Source organism: Erythrolamprus reginae, chromosome 3, assembly GCF_031021105.1.
Source record: "Erythrolamprus reginae isolate rEryReg1 chromosome 3, rEryReg1.hap1, whole genome shotgun sequence".
In the NCBI taxonomy this organism is placed as follows: domain Eukaryota; kingdom Metazoa; phylum Chordata; class Lepidosauria; order Squamata; family Dipsadidae; genus Erythrolamprus; species Erythrolamprus reginae.
The window spans coordinates 252,692,179-252,711,495 of NC_091952.1; the positions used below are offsets into that span (position 1 = coordinate 252,692,179).

A 19,317-nucleotide genomic window follows, 5' to 3' on the forward strand; every position below is an offset into this window, starting at 1 on the left:
GGATGGAGAATCAGGGAAGAGACAGAGAGATACAGAGAGAGGGGGGGGAGAGAAAGACAGAGAGAGGGAGAGAGAGAGAGATGTCAAAGGTATTTTGTGGTTCCCAGTGTTTTTTAACAACCAGTTCTCTGCCCCAATGACCAGCTGTGTAGGCGTGGCTAGGGGATCCTGTGACTGGTCAAAGTGAGTGACGCCAAGTTGGCCACTCCCAGCCAGGTTTTGTGGCTCCCGCTGTTTTGTTTTCTTTGAGAAACAGTTCCAAATGGCTCTCTGAGTGTTTAAGGTTGCAGACCCCTGGATTATAAAACCTCCAAAAATGCCCCTTTCAACTCTGTTATTCTGTGTTCTATGCCTGCAACAAGAGTCTTGTTTTTTTTCTCCATTCTTTCTCTCTAATCGTCTCCAAATGCCATCATTTTCTCTCTTGCTACTGCCTGAAATGTTTTAAAACCTCGCCGCTGGGAATGAGAGTGTGGGAAGACATTTTGCGATGTTCCTCCAGACATGGAACATACCCCAGTGCCCATGGGTCTCCTTCCTACTGTGCCAATAAGGGACAGGAGAGAGCCACTACAGGGAGCCCCGAGGATGGCCTTGAGGGACACAGAGAAGCTCCACTGCCAAGGCAACAAGTAGATAAACAAGATTTGAATCCAGGCCAAGAAAGTGGTTTACAAAAACATCTCAGACTGCTCCCCATCCCTTAATCCTCCTGAGAAGAAAAGAGGGAAGAAGGGAAGGACATTCACACCAGCTCTGTTCCCGTAGCTCTTCTGATAAAAGTAACTTCAGGTCTACATAGCTGATTGTAATAATCCATAAATCCAGAAGAAAAAGGGGTCATTACAAATTAACAGACTCGGAAAGGACCTTGTGGGTCATCTGGGATTGGGTGGCATAGAAGTCAAATTAATTAAATTAAATTAAATCTAGTCCAACCCTCTGCCCAAGCAGGAGACCGTATAACAGGGGTCTGCAACCTTAAACACTCAAAGAGCCATCTGGACCCATTTCTCATAGAAAAGAAAACAGCGGGAGCCACAAAACCAGGGTGGGTGTGGCCAACTTGACGTCACTCACGCCCACTCAGTCACATGACACCTCCCCAGCTACGCCTACCCAGCCGGTTGTTAGAGCAGAGAACTGGTTTTTAAAAAACACCAGGAGCCACAAAAACCTTTTTGTCATCTAAAATGATGTTGTCCCTCCATCTCTCTGTTTCTATCTTTCTCTCCTTCTCTGTATCTATCTCCCTCCCTCTTTCCCCCTTATCCTCCTCCCCCTCTCTCTTCCTCTGTCCCCTCTATGTATCTCCCCCTACCTTCCCCTCCCTCTCTCCATGTATCTCTCTTCCTCCCTCTCTGTATCTCTCTCCCCCACTCTTTTCCTCTCTCCCTCTCTATGTAACTCTCTCCCCCTCCCGTCTCCTCCTCTCTCCCCTTCCTCTATGTATCTCTCAGCCCCTCACCGTCCCTCTCATTCTCTATTTCTGTCCCTCTCTCATTTTCCCCCTCATTCTCTCACTCTTATTTTATTTATTTGTTTATTTGTTTGTTTGTTTATTTAGTCCAATACACAATACATATTGAAGAGGATAGATATGAAGTATTATATATAAAGAAAAGATATAAAAGTAGAAGAGAAGATATATGATATATAAGATAAGGAAAGACAATTGGACAGGGGATGAAATGCAGGCTTGTGCACTTATGTACGCCCCTTACTGACTTCTTAGGAACCTGGAGAGGTCAATCGTGGAGAGTCTAAGGGAGAAATGTTGGGGGTTAGGGGTTGACACCACAGAGTCGGGTAATGAGTTCCACGCTTCGACAACTCGATTGCTAAAGTCATATTTTTTAAAGTCAAGCTTGGAGCGATTAATATTAAGTTTGAATTTGTTGCGTGCTCTTGTGTTGTTGCGGTTGAAGCTGAAGTAGTCATTGACAGGCAGGACGTTGCAGCATATGATTTTGTGGGCAATACTTAGATCGTGTTTTAGGCGTCGTAGTTCTAAGCTTTCTAGACCTAGGATTGATAGTCTGCTTTCGTAGGGCATTCTGTTTCCAGTGGAGGAGTGAAGGGCTCTTCTGGTGAAGTATCTTTGGACATTTTCGAGGGTGTTGATGTCTGAGATGTGGTATGGGTTCCAGACAGATGAGCTGTATTCAAGGATGGGTCTGGCGAAAGTTTTGTAGGCTCTGGTGAGTAGCGTGAGATTGCCGTAGCAGAAACTGCGCACTCAGTCTCCCTTCCTAGATTTGCAGGTTGCCCTTCTCTCTTTTTCACTCACCAACACATGTCTCACTACCTCTCCCTTCCTACGTACTACTCGTGCTCTGGCCTCTCTGTGGGAAAACTGCTCACATTTACCCACCACAATGCCAGCAGTCAATGCCTTCGCCCACACACGTGGATAGGAAAGAGGGGAGGGCAGCAGCATTTCTGCCCTTTTTGCATTGCACATCTCCCGAAAGCACTTCCGCAAGTCCCTCTTCCGCTTCAGGACTCATTTCCTCGCAACAGCCAGAGACCTGGGGGATTCTACGCTGCAGTTTAAGCGAATCTGCCCCAGCAAGTTTGCCTTGGGGGTATTTTGGGCCCCCTTTGTCCAAATTTGGCAGGATGAGGTATAATAGAGGTATAACAAGCAGGAAGAGGGAGATTGTGATCCCCTTATATAGAGTGCTGGTGAGACCACATTTGGAGTACTGTGTTCAGTTCTGGAGACCTCACCTACAAAAAGATATTGACAAAATTGAATGGGTCCAAAGATGGGCTACAAGAATGGTGGAAGATCTGAAGCATAAAACGTATCAGGAAAGACTTCATGAACTCAATCTGTATAGTCTGGAGGACAGAAGGAAAAGGGGGGACACGATCGAAACATTTAAATATGTTAAAGGGTTAAATAAGGTCCAGGAGGGAAGTGTTTTTAATAGGAAAGTGAACACAAGAACAAGGGGACACAATCTGAAGTTAGTTGGGGGAAAGATCAAAAGCAACATGAGAAAATATTATTTTACTGAAAGAGTAGTAGATCCTTGGAACAAACTTCCAGCAGATGTGGTAGATAAATCCACAGTAACTGAATTTAAACATGCCTGGGATAAACATAGATCCATCCTAAGATAAAATACAGGAAATAGTATAAGGGCAGACTAGATGGACCATGAGGTCTTTTTCTGCCGTCAGGTTTCTATGTTTCTATGAGTGTCAGGGCAGGTTCCACTGCAGGAAAAAGTGAAGAATGCTGGGTGCACCACAGACACCAGGCAGACACGCTAAATTTCGATGTGTCGCACAAGGCGCTGCGAGAGCAGTGGGCAGGCCATGGAGGGGGTATTGGGGTCTTCCCCACACCAAAAGGAAAGCCAGCCAGGCTTCTCCTCTTACGTTCCTCACGCCGCCCCCCCTTCTTTCCCTTCGTCCAGCCGAGGGAGGAGGAAGATCACCCATAGGAAGCCTCCAACGCAACTCACGTGCATTCCTCAGCGTGTGCGCGCACACACCCGCACTGACCCCTGTGTGCAAGGTTTGGCGGGCTGCCTTCCTTTCCATCGTCCCTCTCCTCCCGGATCCCATGCCCTCTCAGCCTGCCCTTCTGTTAGCAAGGCCGGTGTCGGTCACAACCACAAGAATCCCAGCAACCGATTAGGTCCCACAGAGTTGGCCTTCCCCGGGTCCCGTCAACTAAACAATGTCGTTTGTCGGGTCCCAGGGGAAGAGCCTTCTCTGTGGCGGCCCCAACTCTCTGGAACCAGCTCCCCCCGGAGATTAGAACTGCCCCCACCCTCCTTGCCTTCCGTAAACTCCTTAAAACCCACCTTTGCAGCCAGGCATGGGGGAATTGAGATATCTCCCCCGGGCCTATACAGTTTATTTATGGTATGTTTGTATGTATGTCTGATTAATAATGGGTTTTTTAAAAAAGTTTTTTAAATTATTAGATTTGTTATGAATTGTTCTATTGCTGTTGTGAGCTGCCCCGAGTCTACGGAGAGGGACGGCATACAAATCTAATAGATAGATAGATAGATAGATAGATAGATAGATAGATAGATAGATAGATAGATAGATAGATAGATAGATAGATAGATAGATAGATAGATAGATAGATAGATAGATGAATATATAAATGAATAAATAAATAAATAGATAGATAAATAAATAGATAAATGTAGATAGATAGACAGACAGACAGACAGACAGACAGACAGACAGACAGACAGACAGACAGACAGACAAACAAACAAACAAACAAACCGAGTCAGGCCAGTGTCTCAGACCGGAGAGCAGCTTGCACATCTCCCCAAGCGACCAAGACATGCCCAGCACCAACAAGGGCCAGAAGAAGCTCCAGCAAGAGTGAGATGGTGGAGAATAGGCCCCGCCCACTTCTCCATCCACTGCTGTCACCCTTACCGTCTCAGGCTAGGTGAGGAGTGACTGGGAGGGGAGGGAGAGGGGTGGGGCCAGAGGGCCCAAAGAGCCCAGAGGTTGCCCACACTTGCCCTTTACCATGTCTGACAAATGTCAGTCCAGTCTCTTCTTGAAAGCCTCCATGACGAAGCTCCCACAGCTTCTGATGGCAACTTCTGTACTATAGGTTGATTGTTCCAATTGTCAGGAAATTTCTCACTTCCAAGATGAATCTCTCCTTGTTCAGTTGTTCAGTTCTGGCCTTCAGGTGACTTGGAAAACAGCTTATTCTCCTCCTCTCTTTAGCAGCCCCACAAATATTGGGAGATTGCTATCATGTCTCCCCTGGTCCTCCTCTTTACTGGACTAGCCATGCCCAGTTCCTGTAACTGTTCTTATCTTGTAGTCTCCATTCCCCTAATCGTCATGTTTGCTCTTCTCCGTATTTTTTCTAGTGTCTCAACGTACTTATTAATAGTGTAGTGACCAAAACCTGGATGCAGTACTCCAGATGTGGTCTAACTAAGGCTTTATATAGTAGTATTAGTACCACCCTTGATCTTGATTGTATCTCTCTGTTAATGTAGCTTAGGATTGCGCCCCCTCCTCAAGAAGCCTTCCCTGGACCCAGCCATTCTTAACAACTATCGGCCAGTCTCCAACCTTCCCTATCTGGACCGGGACTCACTGCTCACAGTCACTCATGCCTCATCACCTTGAGGTTCGACTACTGTAATGCTCTCTACATGGGGCTACCTTTGAAAAGTGTTCGGAAACTTCAGATCGTGCAGAATGCAGCTGTGAGAGCAATCATGGGCTTCCCTAGGTATGCCCATGTTACACCAACACTCCGCAGTCTGCATTGGTTGCCGATCAGTTTCCGGTCACAATTCAAAGTGTTGGTTATGACCTATAAAGCCCTTCATGGCATCAGACCAGAATATCTCCGGGACCGCCTTCTGCCGCACGAATCCCAGCGACCGATTAGGTCCCACAGAGTTGGCCTTCTCCGGGTCCCATCAACTAAACAATGTCGTTTGGCGGGACCCAGGGGAAGAGCCTTCTCTATGGCGGCCTCGACCCTCTGGAACCAACTCCCCCCGGAGATTAGAACTGCCCCCACCCTCCTTGCCTTTCGGAAACTTCTTAAAACCCACCTCTGCCGTCAGGCATGGGGAAATTGAGACATCTCCCCCAGGCCTATACAGTTTATACATGGTATGTTTGTGTGTATTTTGCTTTTAATAATGGGGTTTTTAGTGTTTTTTTAAATTATTAGATTTGTTTTACATTGTTTTATTGTTGCTGTGAGCCGCCCCGAGTCTACAGAGAGGGCCGGCATATAAATCTAATAATAAATAAAATAAAATAAAATAAAATAAAATAAAATAAAATAAAATAAAATAAAATAAAATAAAATAAAATAAAATAAAATAAAATAAAATAAAATAAAATAAAATAAAATAAAATAAAATAAAATAAAATAAAATAAAATAAAATAAAATAAAATAAAATAATAAAATAAATGAATGAATGAATGAATGAATAGGCCTTTTTGGTTGCTCCCGCAAATGGCTGGCTCATATTTAACTGGTTGTCGACTAGGACTCCAAGATCCCTCTCATAGTTACTGCTATTAAGCCTGGTATGTGCTTCCAAGTCTGGTCTACCTTATAGGGTTGATGCTCACCAATTTGCTGATCTCTTCCTGACGATCTGGGGCTGATCTCGCCGTTGCTCTAATCATAGTAGAAGTTTGATTGTCTGTCAGCTTCTTAATACATCTCTGTCCTGCAACTATATTGCATACCTAAAACAACACAGCCAAAACGTTATTGTCAAAGTATGTAGGGAAAAATTATATATAGCATGCTGCTTCTTGAGCTGCCCCTATACAGGTAGTCTTCGAATCCATTTGTCCCCAACATGTGATGTTAGCTGGGAACTGGAAATACTGCCAGATTGCAGCGCAAAAAAAATTAAAGGTACAAATTGTGGCCACATGACCACAGGATGTGGGTTGGTTGGTGAATGTCTAAAATGTGATCACATGATCACAGGAAGTACAGGAGCAATGATATCAAAACATGGACTCCTGATTATAAGAACATTTTTTGGGAAACTGTCATAACTTCGAATGGTTGCTAAGTAACCAGTCATCAGTCAAGGACTACCTGCAATCTCATTGAAAGGGTTGATCAGATATTACATAGCTTCAACAGGGCTAGCCACATGTCGACTATTTCTCTGAGAGGTCACAAAAACAGTATTTCCCATATTATCCAAACTATCGACTTTTAGCGCGCGCACGCACACACACACACACACACACAAGACCAGTGATTGATCTTCTCATTTTGCTTCATTTTTCTTAAACAACTTCACAAATGAAAGGTGACTTTAGATAGATAGATAGATAGATAGATAGATAGATAGATAGATAGATAGATAGACAGACAGACAGACAGACAGACAGACAGACAGACAGACAGACTAGACAGACTAGATAGATAGATAGATAGATAGATAGATAGACAGACAGACAGACAGACAGACAGACAGACAGACAGACAGACAGACAGACAGACTAGACAGACTAGATAGATAGATAGATAGATAGATAGATAGATAGATAGATAGATAGATAGATAGACAGACAGACAGACAGACAGACAGACAGACAGACAGACAGACAGACAGACAGACAGACTAGACGGATAGACGGATAGACGGATAGACGGATAGACGGATAGACGGATAGACGGATAGACGGATAGACGGATAGACGGATAGACGGATAGACGGATAGACGGATAGACGGATAGACGGATAGACGGATAGACGGATAGACGGATAGACGGATAGACGGATAGACGGATAGACGGATAGACGGATAGACGGATAGACAGATAGACAGATAGACAGATAGACAGATAGACAGATAGACAGATAGACAGATAGACAGATAGATAGATAGATAGATAGATAGATAGATACAGACAGACAGACAGACAGATTATCTTTATTGTCATTTTTACTATAGGCACGCTGACACACATTAAAAATGAAATTCTGTTGGCTGCTCTCATCAATGTGTGTGTATGTACTGTATGTATGTATGTGTGTGTGTGTATGGATGGATGGATGGATGGAAGGAAAGAAAGAAAGAAAGAAAGAAAGAAAGAAAGAAAGAAAGAAAGACAGACAGACAGACAGACAGACAGACAGACAGACAGACAGACAGACAGACAGACAGACAGACATATTTGGGTGTACCAGGGTGATTTGACAGACTGCCAGGTTCAAATCCCAGTAATGGTATGGCTAGCTGATGAGAGCTAAAGAGCTTGAAATACTGTAGATCTATACTAGTCTCCCTTCATTTTCATTATCAGCAAAAATATGTTACAGAGATAGATAGATAGATAGATAGATAGATAGATAGATAGATAGATAGATAGATAGATAGATACATACATACATACATACATACATACATACATACATACACACGTATATCTCTTGAAGTCCATCTTGAATACATATCGGAAAGACAGTGTCTTAGAAACATATCTATGTCTCTGTTATTTCCCTTTAAGACAGAAAAATATGGCAACCTTATAGTGAAATAACATGTCAAATCATGACAAGAGCCATGTCTTAAAATCAAAATAAGGAAAATAGACGAAGATTTGAGGTGGGGTGGGGGGAGAATGGCTCAATAGGAACAAGGTTACCTCTAAGGGAAGGTACGTATGTTTCTGCTCCTGTCCAACTTGTAAACATGGAAGGTGAGGGTAGCGTAATACCAATTTGTGCCTGTCCTTGAAATATTGAGCTACAGTGCATTCAACAGTCTGTCCACTCTCCTGCTGAAGGGGAAACCTGCAGAATAACAAGGGGAAGGGTAGAGGGTGGAGGGAAGCACAAATTAGTATTGCTACAAGTCCGCCTGATGGTATAGTTTCGAGCAGGGGTCTCCAACCTTAGCAACTTTAAGACTTGTGGACTTCAACTCCCAGAATTCCTCAGCCAGCTTCTGGGAGTTGAAGTCCTGAAAGCTGCCAAGGATGGAGACTCCATGTTTAGAGCAATGACCCCCAACCATTTTGGCACCAAGGAATGACCAGTTTCATGGAAGACAATTGTTCCATAGACTGGGGGAAAGGGATGGAGGGGGGGGGGGGGAGGAGAGGAGCATTAAATCTAAATCTCACACATGTTTCACTCATCAGCTGCTCATCTCCAGCTGTGCAGCCTAGTTCCTAACAGGCCACAGACCAGGAGTTGAGGATCCCTGGTTTACAGGTTGCCCTTCTCTGCCTTGAAAAAGCCAACGTCAATGCTAACTGACTGTTAATGATGGCACAGTAGTTCCCAGTTAGAATCCAGCAAACGTTTGAAGGCATATTGCTAAATAATTTATAACATAGAAACATAGAAGACTGACGGCAGAAAAAGACCTCATGGTCCATCTAGTCTGCCCTTATACTATTTTCTCTATTTTATCTTAGGATGGATATATGTTTATCCCAGGCATGTTTAAATTCAGTTACTGTGGATTTATCTACCACGTCTGCTGGAAGTTGGTTCCAAGGATCTACTACTCTTTCAGTAAAATAATATTTTCTCATGTTGCTTTTGATCTTTCCCCCAACTAACTTCAGATTGTGGCCCCTTGTTCTTGTGTTCAGTTTCCCAGAATAATATTCTATTCTGGATATAAAAGGGTTTCTTTTTTTCAATTCCTATTTAATGATTCAGCGACAAGATTTCTAATCTTGTAAACCACCATCAGGATTAATGTGTTCAGTCTACTTGAAATGAATCTCAGTTTCAAAATAGGGATGATATGATAAGGGTCTTCCAATATTTAAAGGGTTGTGACAAAGAAGAGGGTATCAAGCTATTCTCCAAAGAATCTGAAGGCAGGACAAAAAGCAGTAGATGAAAAATAGCCAAGGAGAGAAGTAACCTAAAACGAAGGAGAAATTTCCTGACAGTTAGAATAATGTATCTATGGAACAGCTGGCCTCTAGAAATTGTGAATGCTCCAACACTGGAAGTTTTTAAGAAGAGATGGGACAATTTTTGTCTGAAATGGTCTAGGGTTTCTTGCCTGAGCAGGGGGTTGAACTAGAAGACTTCCAACTCTGTTATTCTGTTATTCACCTTCTAAAAAAAAAAAGCATTTCAATCCAACGAACAAGTCCCAACAGGTGTTGTGGTTAGCTCTGGCCCAGCTCCTGCCCCAAGGACTGTGGATGTGGGGAAGACATCCACATGCTGCAGGCCTGTTTTGCCCCCCACCCCCACCCCATGGAATCTGCTGATGAAGGCTCCTCTGACTAAGAAGACATGAGTGACAGGGAGGAGAGTGTGGCAGACAGCTCAGAAGGAGATCAATTATCTAGCTCCTCCTTGGATTCAGAACAAGAGTTAATGATACAGCGAAGCATGCGGAGAGCGATGCATAGGCAACAACTGAGAGATTATTATCAAAGAAAATGAGGCCACCTGTGGTTGGGTGGGGCTGTGGTCTTTAGTGAGGCTGCTATAAATAGCAGCCTGTGGGTTTGGCCATTGTGGAGGATTATCTGATCCTTGTGTTTCGGGACTGCTTTACTGACTTTGACCTTTTGTGTGCTGATTTTTCCCCGCTTTGAAACCAAACCAGAGCAAAGTGTGTTTCACTTTGTGAAAGAAGAAGGACTGTGAATTGCCTCACAGCTGCAAGCTAAGTATCACAGAACTGATAAGGGACTTGTACAAATTACCAGTTTGTTTGGAGACGAGTGTTCTTTGCTATACCAAAAGAGGGCTTGGTTTAAGTGAATTTTCATTATAAAGAACATTGTTTTGAATTTTCAAACGTGTGTGTGTCTGAAATTTGTACCTGTGAATTTTCGGGAGGATTCTGCCAGAGAGCCCGACAGAACAACGGGTCAAAATAAAATCTTCAAAAAACAGGGCCCCATTTCCCTGTGAACAAAAAGAACTATTCCCTTGGATCAGAACTTCTGAAACTGGGACATGGAATAAACCCATATGATATATGTCCAATATTATTATTTTTTTGCCTGCTCATTTATCTATTGAGGAGATGTAAGATCCCAGGCAGTGAATATGAAACATAGTTTATTTTTAGATAACCGCAAAAGACAAAACAAAATGTCCATATTACGTTTGGTGACTTGCTGGTCTTCTCGTAACGTTGCATACACGGTATTTTCTTTTCATTTGTCCACAGTGAGTGATTTCCACTTTAAGACCTGGTAACACAGCAATTGAACCATTATTCTCCCTCTGATAGAGAGCCCACATTGTCTGTAGCGATTCTCAGCCGTTCAGGTTGTGGTCATCCCAAAGGTGTCTTTTTCGGGAGGCAACTGGACTTCCTTCAAGAAGGTCCAGTTTTCTCCCGAAGAAACACCTTTGGGATGACAGTACAGGTAGCCCTCAACTTACAGCCATTTGTTTAATAACTGCTCAAGGTTAAAATGGCCTTGGGGGAAAAAAGAAGACACTGTTTTGACCGAGAGCTTCACGAGATCACAAAACAGACTCCTTGTCCCAACAAAACCCCTTTTTATTTGGCTAATGTGCATTCCTAGCATACACATATAGAAAAGTCCAGGCAAAAAGTCTTTCAAGAGTGAACTGCAACCACAGACCTAGATGAGGGAATAGAGGGGGAATTAATTAAATTTGCTGATGACACCAAGCTGGCGGGAGTGGCCAAAACCCCAGAGCAGCGGTCCCCAAACTATGGCCCGCGGGCCACATGCGGCCCACTGAGGCCATTTATTCGGCCCACCGGTGAGTGACAAGAGCACAGGGAAAAGAGAGAGAGAGAGAAAGAAAGAAAAGGGAAAGAGAGGGAGGGAAGGAGAAGTGGAGAAGAATGAAGGAGGGAAGGAAGGAAGGAGAAATGGAGGGAACAAGGAAGGAAGGAAGAATGAAATGAATGGAGGGACAGAGGAAGGAAGGACTGTTTTGGGGTGGTGGTAATATTTTTAAATTTTTCTCTCAACATACATTCAAACAACACAGTGTACCATCTAATTTTCCATGAATAAAATGCAGTATTTTGCTAGTAACTAATATCAATCATCAAAAAAGTTGCAAAAGTTTTTTTTTCTAATTTTGTCATCCAGTTACATTCATTTTCTTTTAATTAAATTTCCTCCTTAATGTTCCTTCAAAAAGTGCAACACCAATTATATTTCTAACTTATTAACCATTATGCCAAAGTGCTTCCTTCTTTCTTTATACATTTTTCTATAAGCCAAGAAAACCTTGTATAGCCAATCAGATGTCAACAAAAGAAAATTAAAAACAAAACATAAACATATATGAATTTCAGATCTTCTCCCCCCTCTAAATAGTACGTTCCCACTTTGTTTTTTACATTAAAACAAGGAATGTGCAGTGTGCATAGGAATTTCTTCATAGTTTTTTTTTTATAGTCCGGCCCTCCAACAGTCCGAGGGACAGTGAACTGGCCCCCTGTGTAAAAAGTTTGGGGACCCCTGCCCCAGAGGATAGGCTCAGGATACAGAAAGATTGTGACAGACTTGTAAAGTGGGCCCAAGCAAACAAAATGAAGTTCAACATAGAGAAAAGTAAAATCCTACACCTAGGTAAGAAAAACCCAAAACCTACATACAAATTGGGTGAAACCACACTCAACACAAGTGACTGTTGGAGAGATCTAGGAGTTCTGGTGGACAACGAACTAAACACGAGCTAACAATTTGCAGCAGCAGCTAACAAAGCCAACACAATCTTGAGCTGCATCAACTAAGGAGGTACTAATTCAATTTTGGGCTCCACACTACAAAAAAGACATTGTAACTCTGTAAAAAAAAGACAGAAGAGAGCAACGAGAATGATAAAGGGACTGGGAACCAAAACATACGAGGAAAGGTTGCAGGAACTGGGCATGGATATTCTAGCGAAGAGGACATCTGGTTGTCCTCAAACACTTGAGGGGCTACCACAGTGAGGAGGGGGGTCACACTGTTTTCCAAAGCACCAGAGGGCCAGACTAGGAGCAACTGGATGGAAGCTGTCCAAGGAGAGACTCAACCTGGAAATAAGGAGGAACTTTCTGACGGTGAGAGCGATCAATCGATGGAATGGCCTGCCTGTGGCGGTTGTGAAAGCCCCAACACTGGAGACCTTCAAGAAGAGACTGGACTGCCATATGTCTGGGACAGTATAGGGTCCCCTTCACCAGCAGGAGGTTGGACTAGAAGACCCACAGGGTCCCTTCCAACACAAACTATAAATAAAAAATAAAAAATAAATAAATAAACCTCATCAGCCCTTGGAGAGTAGCCAGGCCGAGAGCTTCCAGGCACAACGGTGCACAATGAGTTACTTGGCAAGGAGTCTCTGTGAGGCACCAACTCAGATAAGCAAGTCTTCATACTAATAAAAGAACTATTTGTCTCCTGCAAACACCTCTCCCCTTTTGCTCCTATTTATTCCCTACGGGAGGGGCCATTCTGCGCCTCCTTGGGCCTTTAGTCCCGAATCGACCTCTGTTCCTTAACTGTTCCCTTCTCCTGACAGCTCTGCGTATGTGTCCATCGGGAACAGGCTCTAGCTGTTCTTCTGCCCCACTTATCTCTGACTCCGAAGCTAAATGATAACTGTCAGAGGGCCCTGGCCCTGTTTCTGCCTCGGATGCAGAGCACTTATCAAAGCCTTGCCCAGACTCCGGGACTGGCTCACGTTGCTCCCCAACCTCCTCATTGTCCAGGTCTGTCCCCAGTTCCACTGGCCACTGGTGGTGGGCCATACTTATAATCAGGCGTTCACATTTACAACTGTTGTAGCATCCACACGGTCACTTGATCAAACTTTTACAAGGTTGTAACATACGCAGGTCGTAGGCATTGCCATTTGCGACTTAGCCAGCTTCCAACAAGCAAAGTCAGTGACGGGGAGGAAGCTGGTTTCACTTAATGACAATGTGACTCACTTAACAACTCCACTGTAATTTTCTGAACAACTCTGACAAAACAGGTCGTAAAATTGGGTGCAATTCTAGCATCTCGCCGAACAACAGAAATTCCTCAATTGTGGTTGTAAGTCAAGGACTTTCTCTGGACAACCATTTTATGCAACATCCCAACTCAACTGCCCAGTCCTTTGAACAATTAACCCCTAATATAACACTGAACTTTGAAGTCAATCTGTTCTGGGAAGTTTTTAAGAAAACTTGAAAGCCCCTCACTGAAATAAAGCATATTAAAAATTTCTTTCTGCAGAATTCAGAGGTGTCATAGGTAAAATGCTTATTAGAAGATCTTTTTTTCAAAAAGGGGGGGGGCCGTGCCACATTTGACAAATTGCGCAGTAAACACCCAAGAGAAAAAAGGTTGTGTAACCTCATTTTAAACTCTTTTTTTCCTGTCTTACCTTTAATTTCTTTGGTAAACTTAACCCTTTGGGAATCTGTCAGAGGTTTCTGTTGTTCTTCAATACTTTTGAAATCAAGAACTTCACATACAAATTCAATCACCGGCTGGGCCTTATAAAACGCTGTCGCAGAGACTGAAAATAAAAGGGGAAACACACACACACACAAATCAATAATACCAAAATGGCTTTTTCTCGACTCTCGGATATCCTTCGGGTCTCATTCAGCTGGGCCCTTCCAGGCGATTAAAGCAAAGTCACCCAAATGCAGATTTTAAAAAACCTACCATCGATGTTCAGCATCATTTTCCACAGGGAAGGCCTGACTGACTGATGGAATCCAAACCAGACTTCTCTGCCACCTCCCAGAGGATTCGAACACCCTTCAGATGCAGTAAAAAAAGATCGGCCCACTGGAGTATATCTGCCATGGGAAGAAAATACATATACATATACATATACATATACATATACATATACATATACATATACATATACATATACATATACATATACATATACATATACATATACTTTATTTATTTATTTGTTTGTTTATTTATTTATTTATTTATTTATTTACTTATTATTTATTTGTTTGTTTGTTTGTTTGTTTATTTGTTTGTTTATTTGTTTATTTATTTATTTATTTATTTATTTATTTATTTATTTATTTATTTATTTATTTATTTATTTATTTATTTATTTATTTATTTATTTATTTATTATTTTGATTTGTAAGCCGCCCCTCTCCGCAGACTCGGGGCGGCTCACAGCAAGATACAGCAAATCACGACAAATCCAAATAAATTTAAAATATTTAAAACGTTAATTATAATTATACGTTAATTTATCACCAACTTCTGCCCTGACTTGACAGAGAGACCAAACCTCACATCCTTCTTGCATTGATAATGTTACCTAGTCTGGTAATGAAACAAGTCCGGTCACAATTCAAAGTGTTGGTTATGACCTTTAAAGCCCTTCATGGCACTGGACCAGAATATCTCCGAGACCGCCTACTGCCGCACGAATCCCAGCGACCAATTAGGTCCCACAGAGTGGGCCTTCTCCGGGTCCCGTCAACTAAACAATGTCGGTTGGCGGGACCCAGGGGAAGAGCCTTCTCTGTGGCGGCACCGACTCTCTGGAACCAACTCCCCCCAGAGGTTAGAACTGCCCCTACTCTCCCTGCCTTCCGTAAACTCCTTAAAACCCACCTCTGCCATCAGGCATGGGGGAACTGAAACACCTCCCCCGGGCATGTTTAATTTATGCATGGTATGTTTGTGTGTGCGTCTGTTAGTTTATGGGGTTCTTTTAAAGCTTGTATAAATTTTAAAGTTTTCTGATTATTTATGATTTGTTCTATTCTGTTGTGAGCCGCCCCGAGTCTTCGGAGAGGGGCGGCATACAAATCTAAATAATAAATAAATAAATAAATAAAGTGCAGAGAACATCAAGGAATCCTCATTCCAACCCTGAGCTACAAATACAGGTAGCAATTGAAGCCCAAATTTAGTGCGACGTTCGAAGCTTGCGCCCAGCTGCAGAGGATGCTCTGGAATCAGCTTCCTCTGGAGATTCATACTGCCCCCACCCTCCTCGCCTTTCGCAAGACACTTAAGACCCATCTATGTCACCAAGCATGGGGCAGCTAGATCATACCCCCTTCTTCTCTGACCGTTATATGTTATGTGTGGATGTGATTGAGTAGACTGACCGTTTTTTATAGAATGGGATTTTGGTTTACTGTTTTTAACTATTAGATTTGTATACAGATTGTTTGTATCGCATGTTGTGAGCCGCTCCGGAGAGGGGCGGCATACAAATCTAATTAATAAATAAATAAATTCAATAAATCTAATCTAATCTAAATAAATAATAATAAAGAGCTCCTTCTCAGTTCACAACTGCCCCTGGACGCCCGTGCGGCACCCCAACTCTCACCTCATAGAGGGCAGGTGTCTCATCACCACATCCAGAGCTTGAATGGTTTCAAAAGGAACACTTGGAAGACGACCGGAGAGAGCGTCGTGCAATGCTTGAAGACTCACGACCGACATCCACTTGATGGCTACCTTGAATATTCTGTCCTTCCCTTCCCCTGGCAACGTGACCTCCAATTCCACCTGCAACATTTGGAAAGCAGTACAAGATGATTCTTTCCGCTTAAGTATCCACGATGGAGGGAAGAGGGAAGGAGGGAGGAAGAGGAGTGGATACGCCTGCAAAGAACTGCAGGTATTAAAAAAAAAAGCTAGCTCACTAGGGCAGCACCCTTTTTAATGATAAAGAAAAAAAGGAGCAATGGAAAGTGATTTAAGGAAAGATGATTGTCCCAGAAACAAAAAAGCACCAAACAAAACTATTCAGATTGGTGAAATGCAATTAGAACTAAGAAGCCACAAGTGAAAAAAGTTGTCTCTTTCATCCACTTAATTTATGACAAGGATCACACAATGCTAGATAATGATTTTGGATCACTTACCCTGTTCTTAAATGCCTTCCTAACCTATTGATTTTTTTTTTTCTCTGAAAGGCCTTTACACCAACCTGGTGTATTCTGATATCCAACCAGACAGGAGAAAAATCCATCAAGTAAGACGGCTTTACAATTATCACTGCATCCGTTTTAGCATGTATGGTGGGACATCAAATTAATTGATTCTCCTACTTGCTTACGTTAACATGGCCTATGTTCAAATCTTCCTAGATTTGAAAAAGGGGCATTTATAGTGGTGATGAAAATATCACTATAATGATTTGACCTATTATCTATCTATCTATCTATCTATCTATCTATCTATCTATCTATCTATCTATCTATCTAGCTATCTATCTAGCTATCTAGCTATCTAATCTATATATCTAATCTAATCTATCTATCTATCTATCTATCTATCTATCTATCTATCTAATCTATCTATCTATCTATCTATCTATCTAATCTATCTATCTATCTATCTATCTATCTAATCTATCTATCTATCTATCTATCTATCTATCTAATCTATATATCTATCTATCTATCTAATCTATCTATCTAATCTATCTATCTATCTATCTAATGTATCTATCTATCCTAATCTACCTATCTATCTATCTATCTATCTATCTATCTATCTATCTATCTATCTATCTATCTAATTGGATTTGTATGCCGCCCCTCTGCGAGGACTCAGGGCGGCTCGCAACATATATAAAAACGCAGCAATAAAATCAATCCAATTAATATACATAAAAATAATCCTTAAGAATCTAACTTTTTTTTTAAAAAAACTTCCATTAACACTTATTCAACAAATCGTACTAAAAACATTCATTGGTCAGGGGGAAGATCTAGTAACCCCAGACCTGGTGACAAAGATGAGTTTTTAAGCTCTTTCGGAAGGCAAGGAGGATGGGGGCAGTGCGAATCTCCAGGGGTAGCTGATTCTAGAGGGCCGGGGCCACCACAGAGAAGGCTCTTCCCCTAGGTCTCACCAGCCAACATTGTTTGGTCGACGGGACTCTAAGGAGACCAACTCTGTGGGACCTCACCAGTCGCTGGGGTTAGTGCAGCAGAAGGCGGTCTCGAAGATAGTCTGGTCCTATGAATGAATGAATGAATGAACTAACAAATGAATGAATGCATATTGTATCATGGTCTTTAAGGAGCACACTGATCTTTAACCTGGCTTTGTTGGAAAAAGTTATATGAAACTTTAGATTTAGAAGCGTGTGGCAGCTTCTTTACCAATGGTGACTTCAGCCAAAGACTTCCTGAACCTGTTGATCAAATGATCTGGAATATGGTCCATTTCTCATTATGGAATGGCTATTGTTGGTGTGTTGGGGCTGTGCTGTCTCAACACTTCACATCAGGTCATGCCCCAATATTTCAATTGGATTATAGTGAAGGCTTTGATTCCGCCATTCCAAAATGCAGAATCCCTTCTGTTTAACCATCTGTTATAGATTTACTTGATTGTTTTAACGTTGTTGTGCTACCTAACTGCATGCATTCCTTTAAGCATCAGCTAATGGACAAATAGCCTTGATTTCTCTTATAGAATTTGCTGATATAATCCAGAGTTATTTGTTCCACCAGTGACTGAACTGATGTCAGACCCAAGCAGAGAACACTTTTGCTAGGGGCAGGATTCTTTTCCACAAACCTGTGTCCCGAACACCAAATTCCAAAAGTGGCAACTAATGTATGTGCTATTATTTTTAATAATGGAGGAGCCTCCGATTCAAACCAGGTTAGATCACTTGATTCAGCCTGCTTGAGAAGGGTGATCATAAGGCGGTTTCATGGGGGGGGGGGGTTTGACAAGTGAATTTTCGCTCAGCGCATTCAAGAAAGATACGATTCGGCATACTCTTTGGCAAGGGGGTGTATTAACCAGGCCCTCTTTATCTATTAATAGGGCTTAGATAAAGCTCTGATTACATGGTAGGTCACACGACTGTGCAAAATTACCGGTTGTTCTAAAGGACTCACCAACTTTCCCTCGCCAGAGTACACCATTTGTTTTCTCATCGTCTCTTGGTGAGTTCATTGTACAGTATTCCTTGGGCGGAATAGCAATAGCACTTATATACCTTATATATATGGGTATGGCTAGCTGATGAGGCCGGAATAAGGTCGAAATAGATCTATCCTAGTCTCTCTTAATTTTCAAATTCAGCAAAAAAACATGTGGCATATATATGTGTGTGTGTGTGTGTGTGTGTGTGTGTGTGTGTATGTGTGTGTGTAGATTGTGCAACCTTTACCTTGTAAGGCAGAGAATTAACCTCTAGGCTACAGTATCCAATCCTTTCAGCTTTGTACCAGGGAAGGGTTACATTTTGTGTCGAATCACCCTGGTATATTGAAGGAACATCACAGCTCCTTTTTTGCCTCTTGGCCCAACCCAGGGCCATTTCCAAGGCAGTTAACTTTATTGATAGCCGACAATTCTATCTGTATGTGTCACATGTTTTTGCTGAATTTGAAAATTAAGGGAGACTAGGATAGATCTATTTTGGCCTTATTTTGGCCTCATCAGCTAGCCATACCCTCACTGGGACTTGAACCTGCAACCTTTGCCTTGTAAGGCAGAGAATTAACCTCTAGGCTACAGTATCCAATCCTTTCAGCTCTGTACCAGGGAAGGGTTACATTTTGTGTCGAATCACTGTTCAAAAAAATAAAGGGAACACTTACACAAGACAATATAACTCCAAGTAAATCAAACTTATGTGAAACCAAACTGTCCACTTGGGAAGCAACACTGATTGACAATCAATTTCATTTTGTTGTCAGCACATTCAACTTTGTACAAAACAAAGTATTTAATGAGAATATTCATTCATTCAGATCTAGGATGTGCTATTTGAGTGTTCCCTTTATTTTTTTGAGCGGTGTACTTATATACCGCTTCACAGTGCTTTCCATCCCTCTCTGTTTACAGAGCCAGCCTCTTGTCCCCAATA

At 42.2% G+C, this 19,317-nt stretch overlaps 1 protein-coding gene across 2 annotated transcripts in view; it reads right to left on the reverse strand.

Moving 5' to 3' along the window:
• Positions 1 to 19,317, reverse strand: part of AGO2 (argonaute RISC catalytic component 2) — a 71,385-nt gene that overhangs the window by 24,997 nt on the left and 27,071 nt on the right. Inside the window, exons 4-9 of one of the 2 annotated variants that reach the window (XM_070748350.1) lie at positions 15,802 to 15,983; positions 14,139 to 14,275; positions 13,852 to 13,986; positions 10,604 to 10,691; positions 8,157 to 8,304; positions 6,110 to 6,229 (exon numbers count right to left, since the gene is read on the reverse strand). In XM_070748350.1, coding sequence (XP_070604451.1) covers positions 6,110 to 6,229; positions 8,157 to 8,304; positions 10,604 to 10,691; positions 13,852 to 13,986; positions 14,139 to 14,275; positions 15,802 to 15,983 — 810 coding nt within the window. Of the gene's footprint in view, positions 1 to 6,109; positions 6,230 to 8,156; positions 8,305 to 10,603; positions 10,692 to 13,851; positions 13,987 to 14,138; positions 14,276 to 15,801; positions 15,987 to 19,317 lie in introns of both variants that reach the window. The other variant, XM_070748349.1, reaches the window with a different exon arrangement.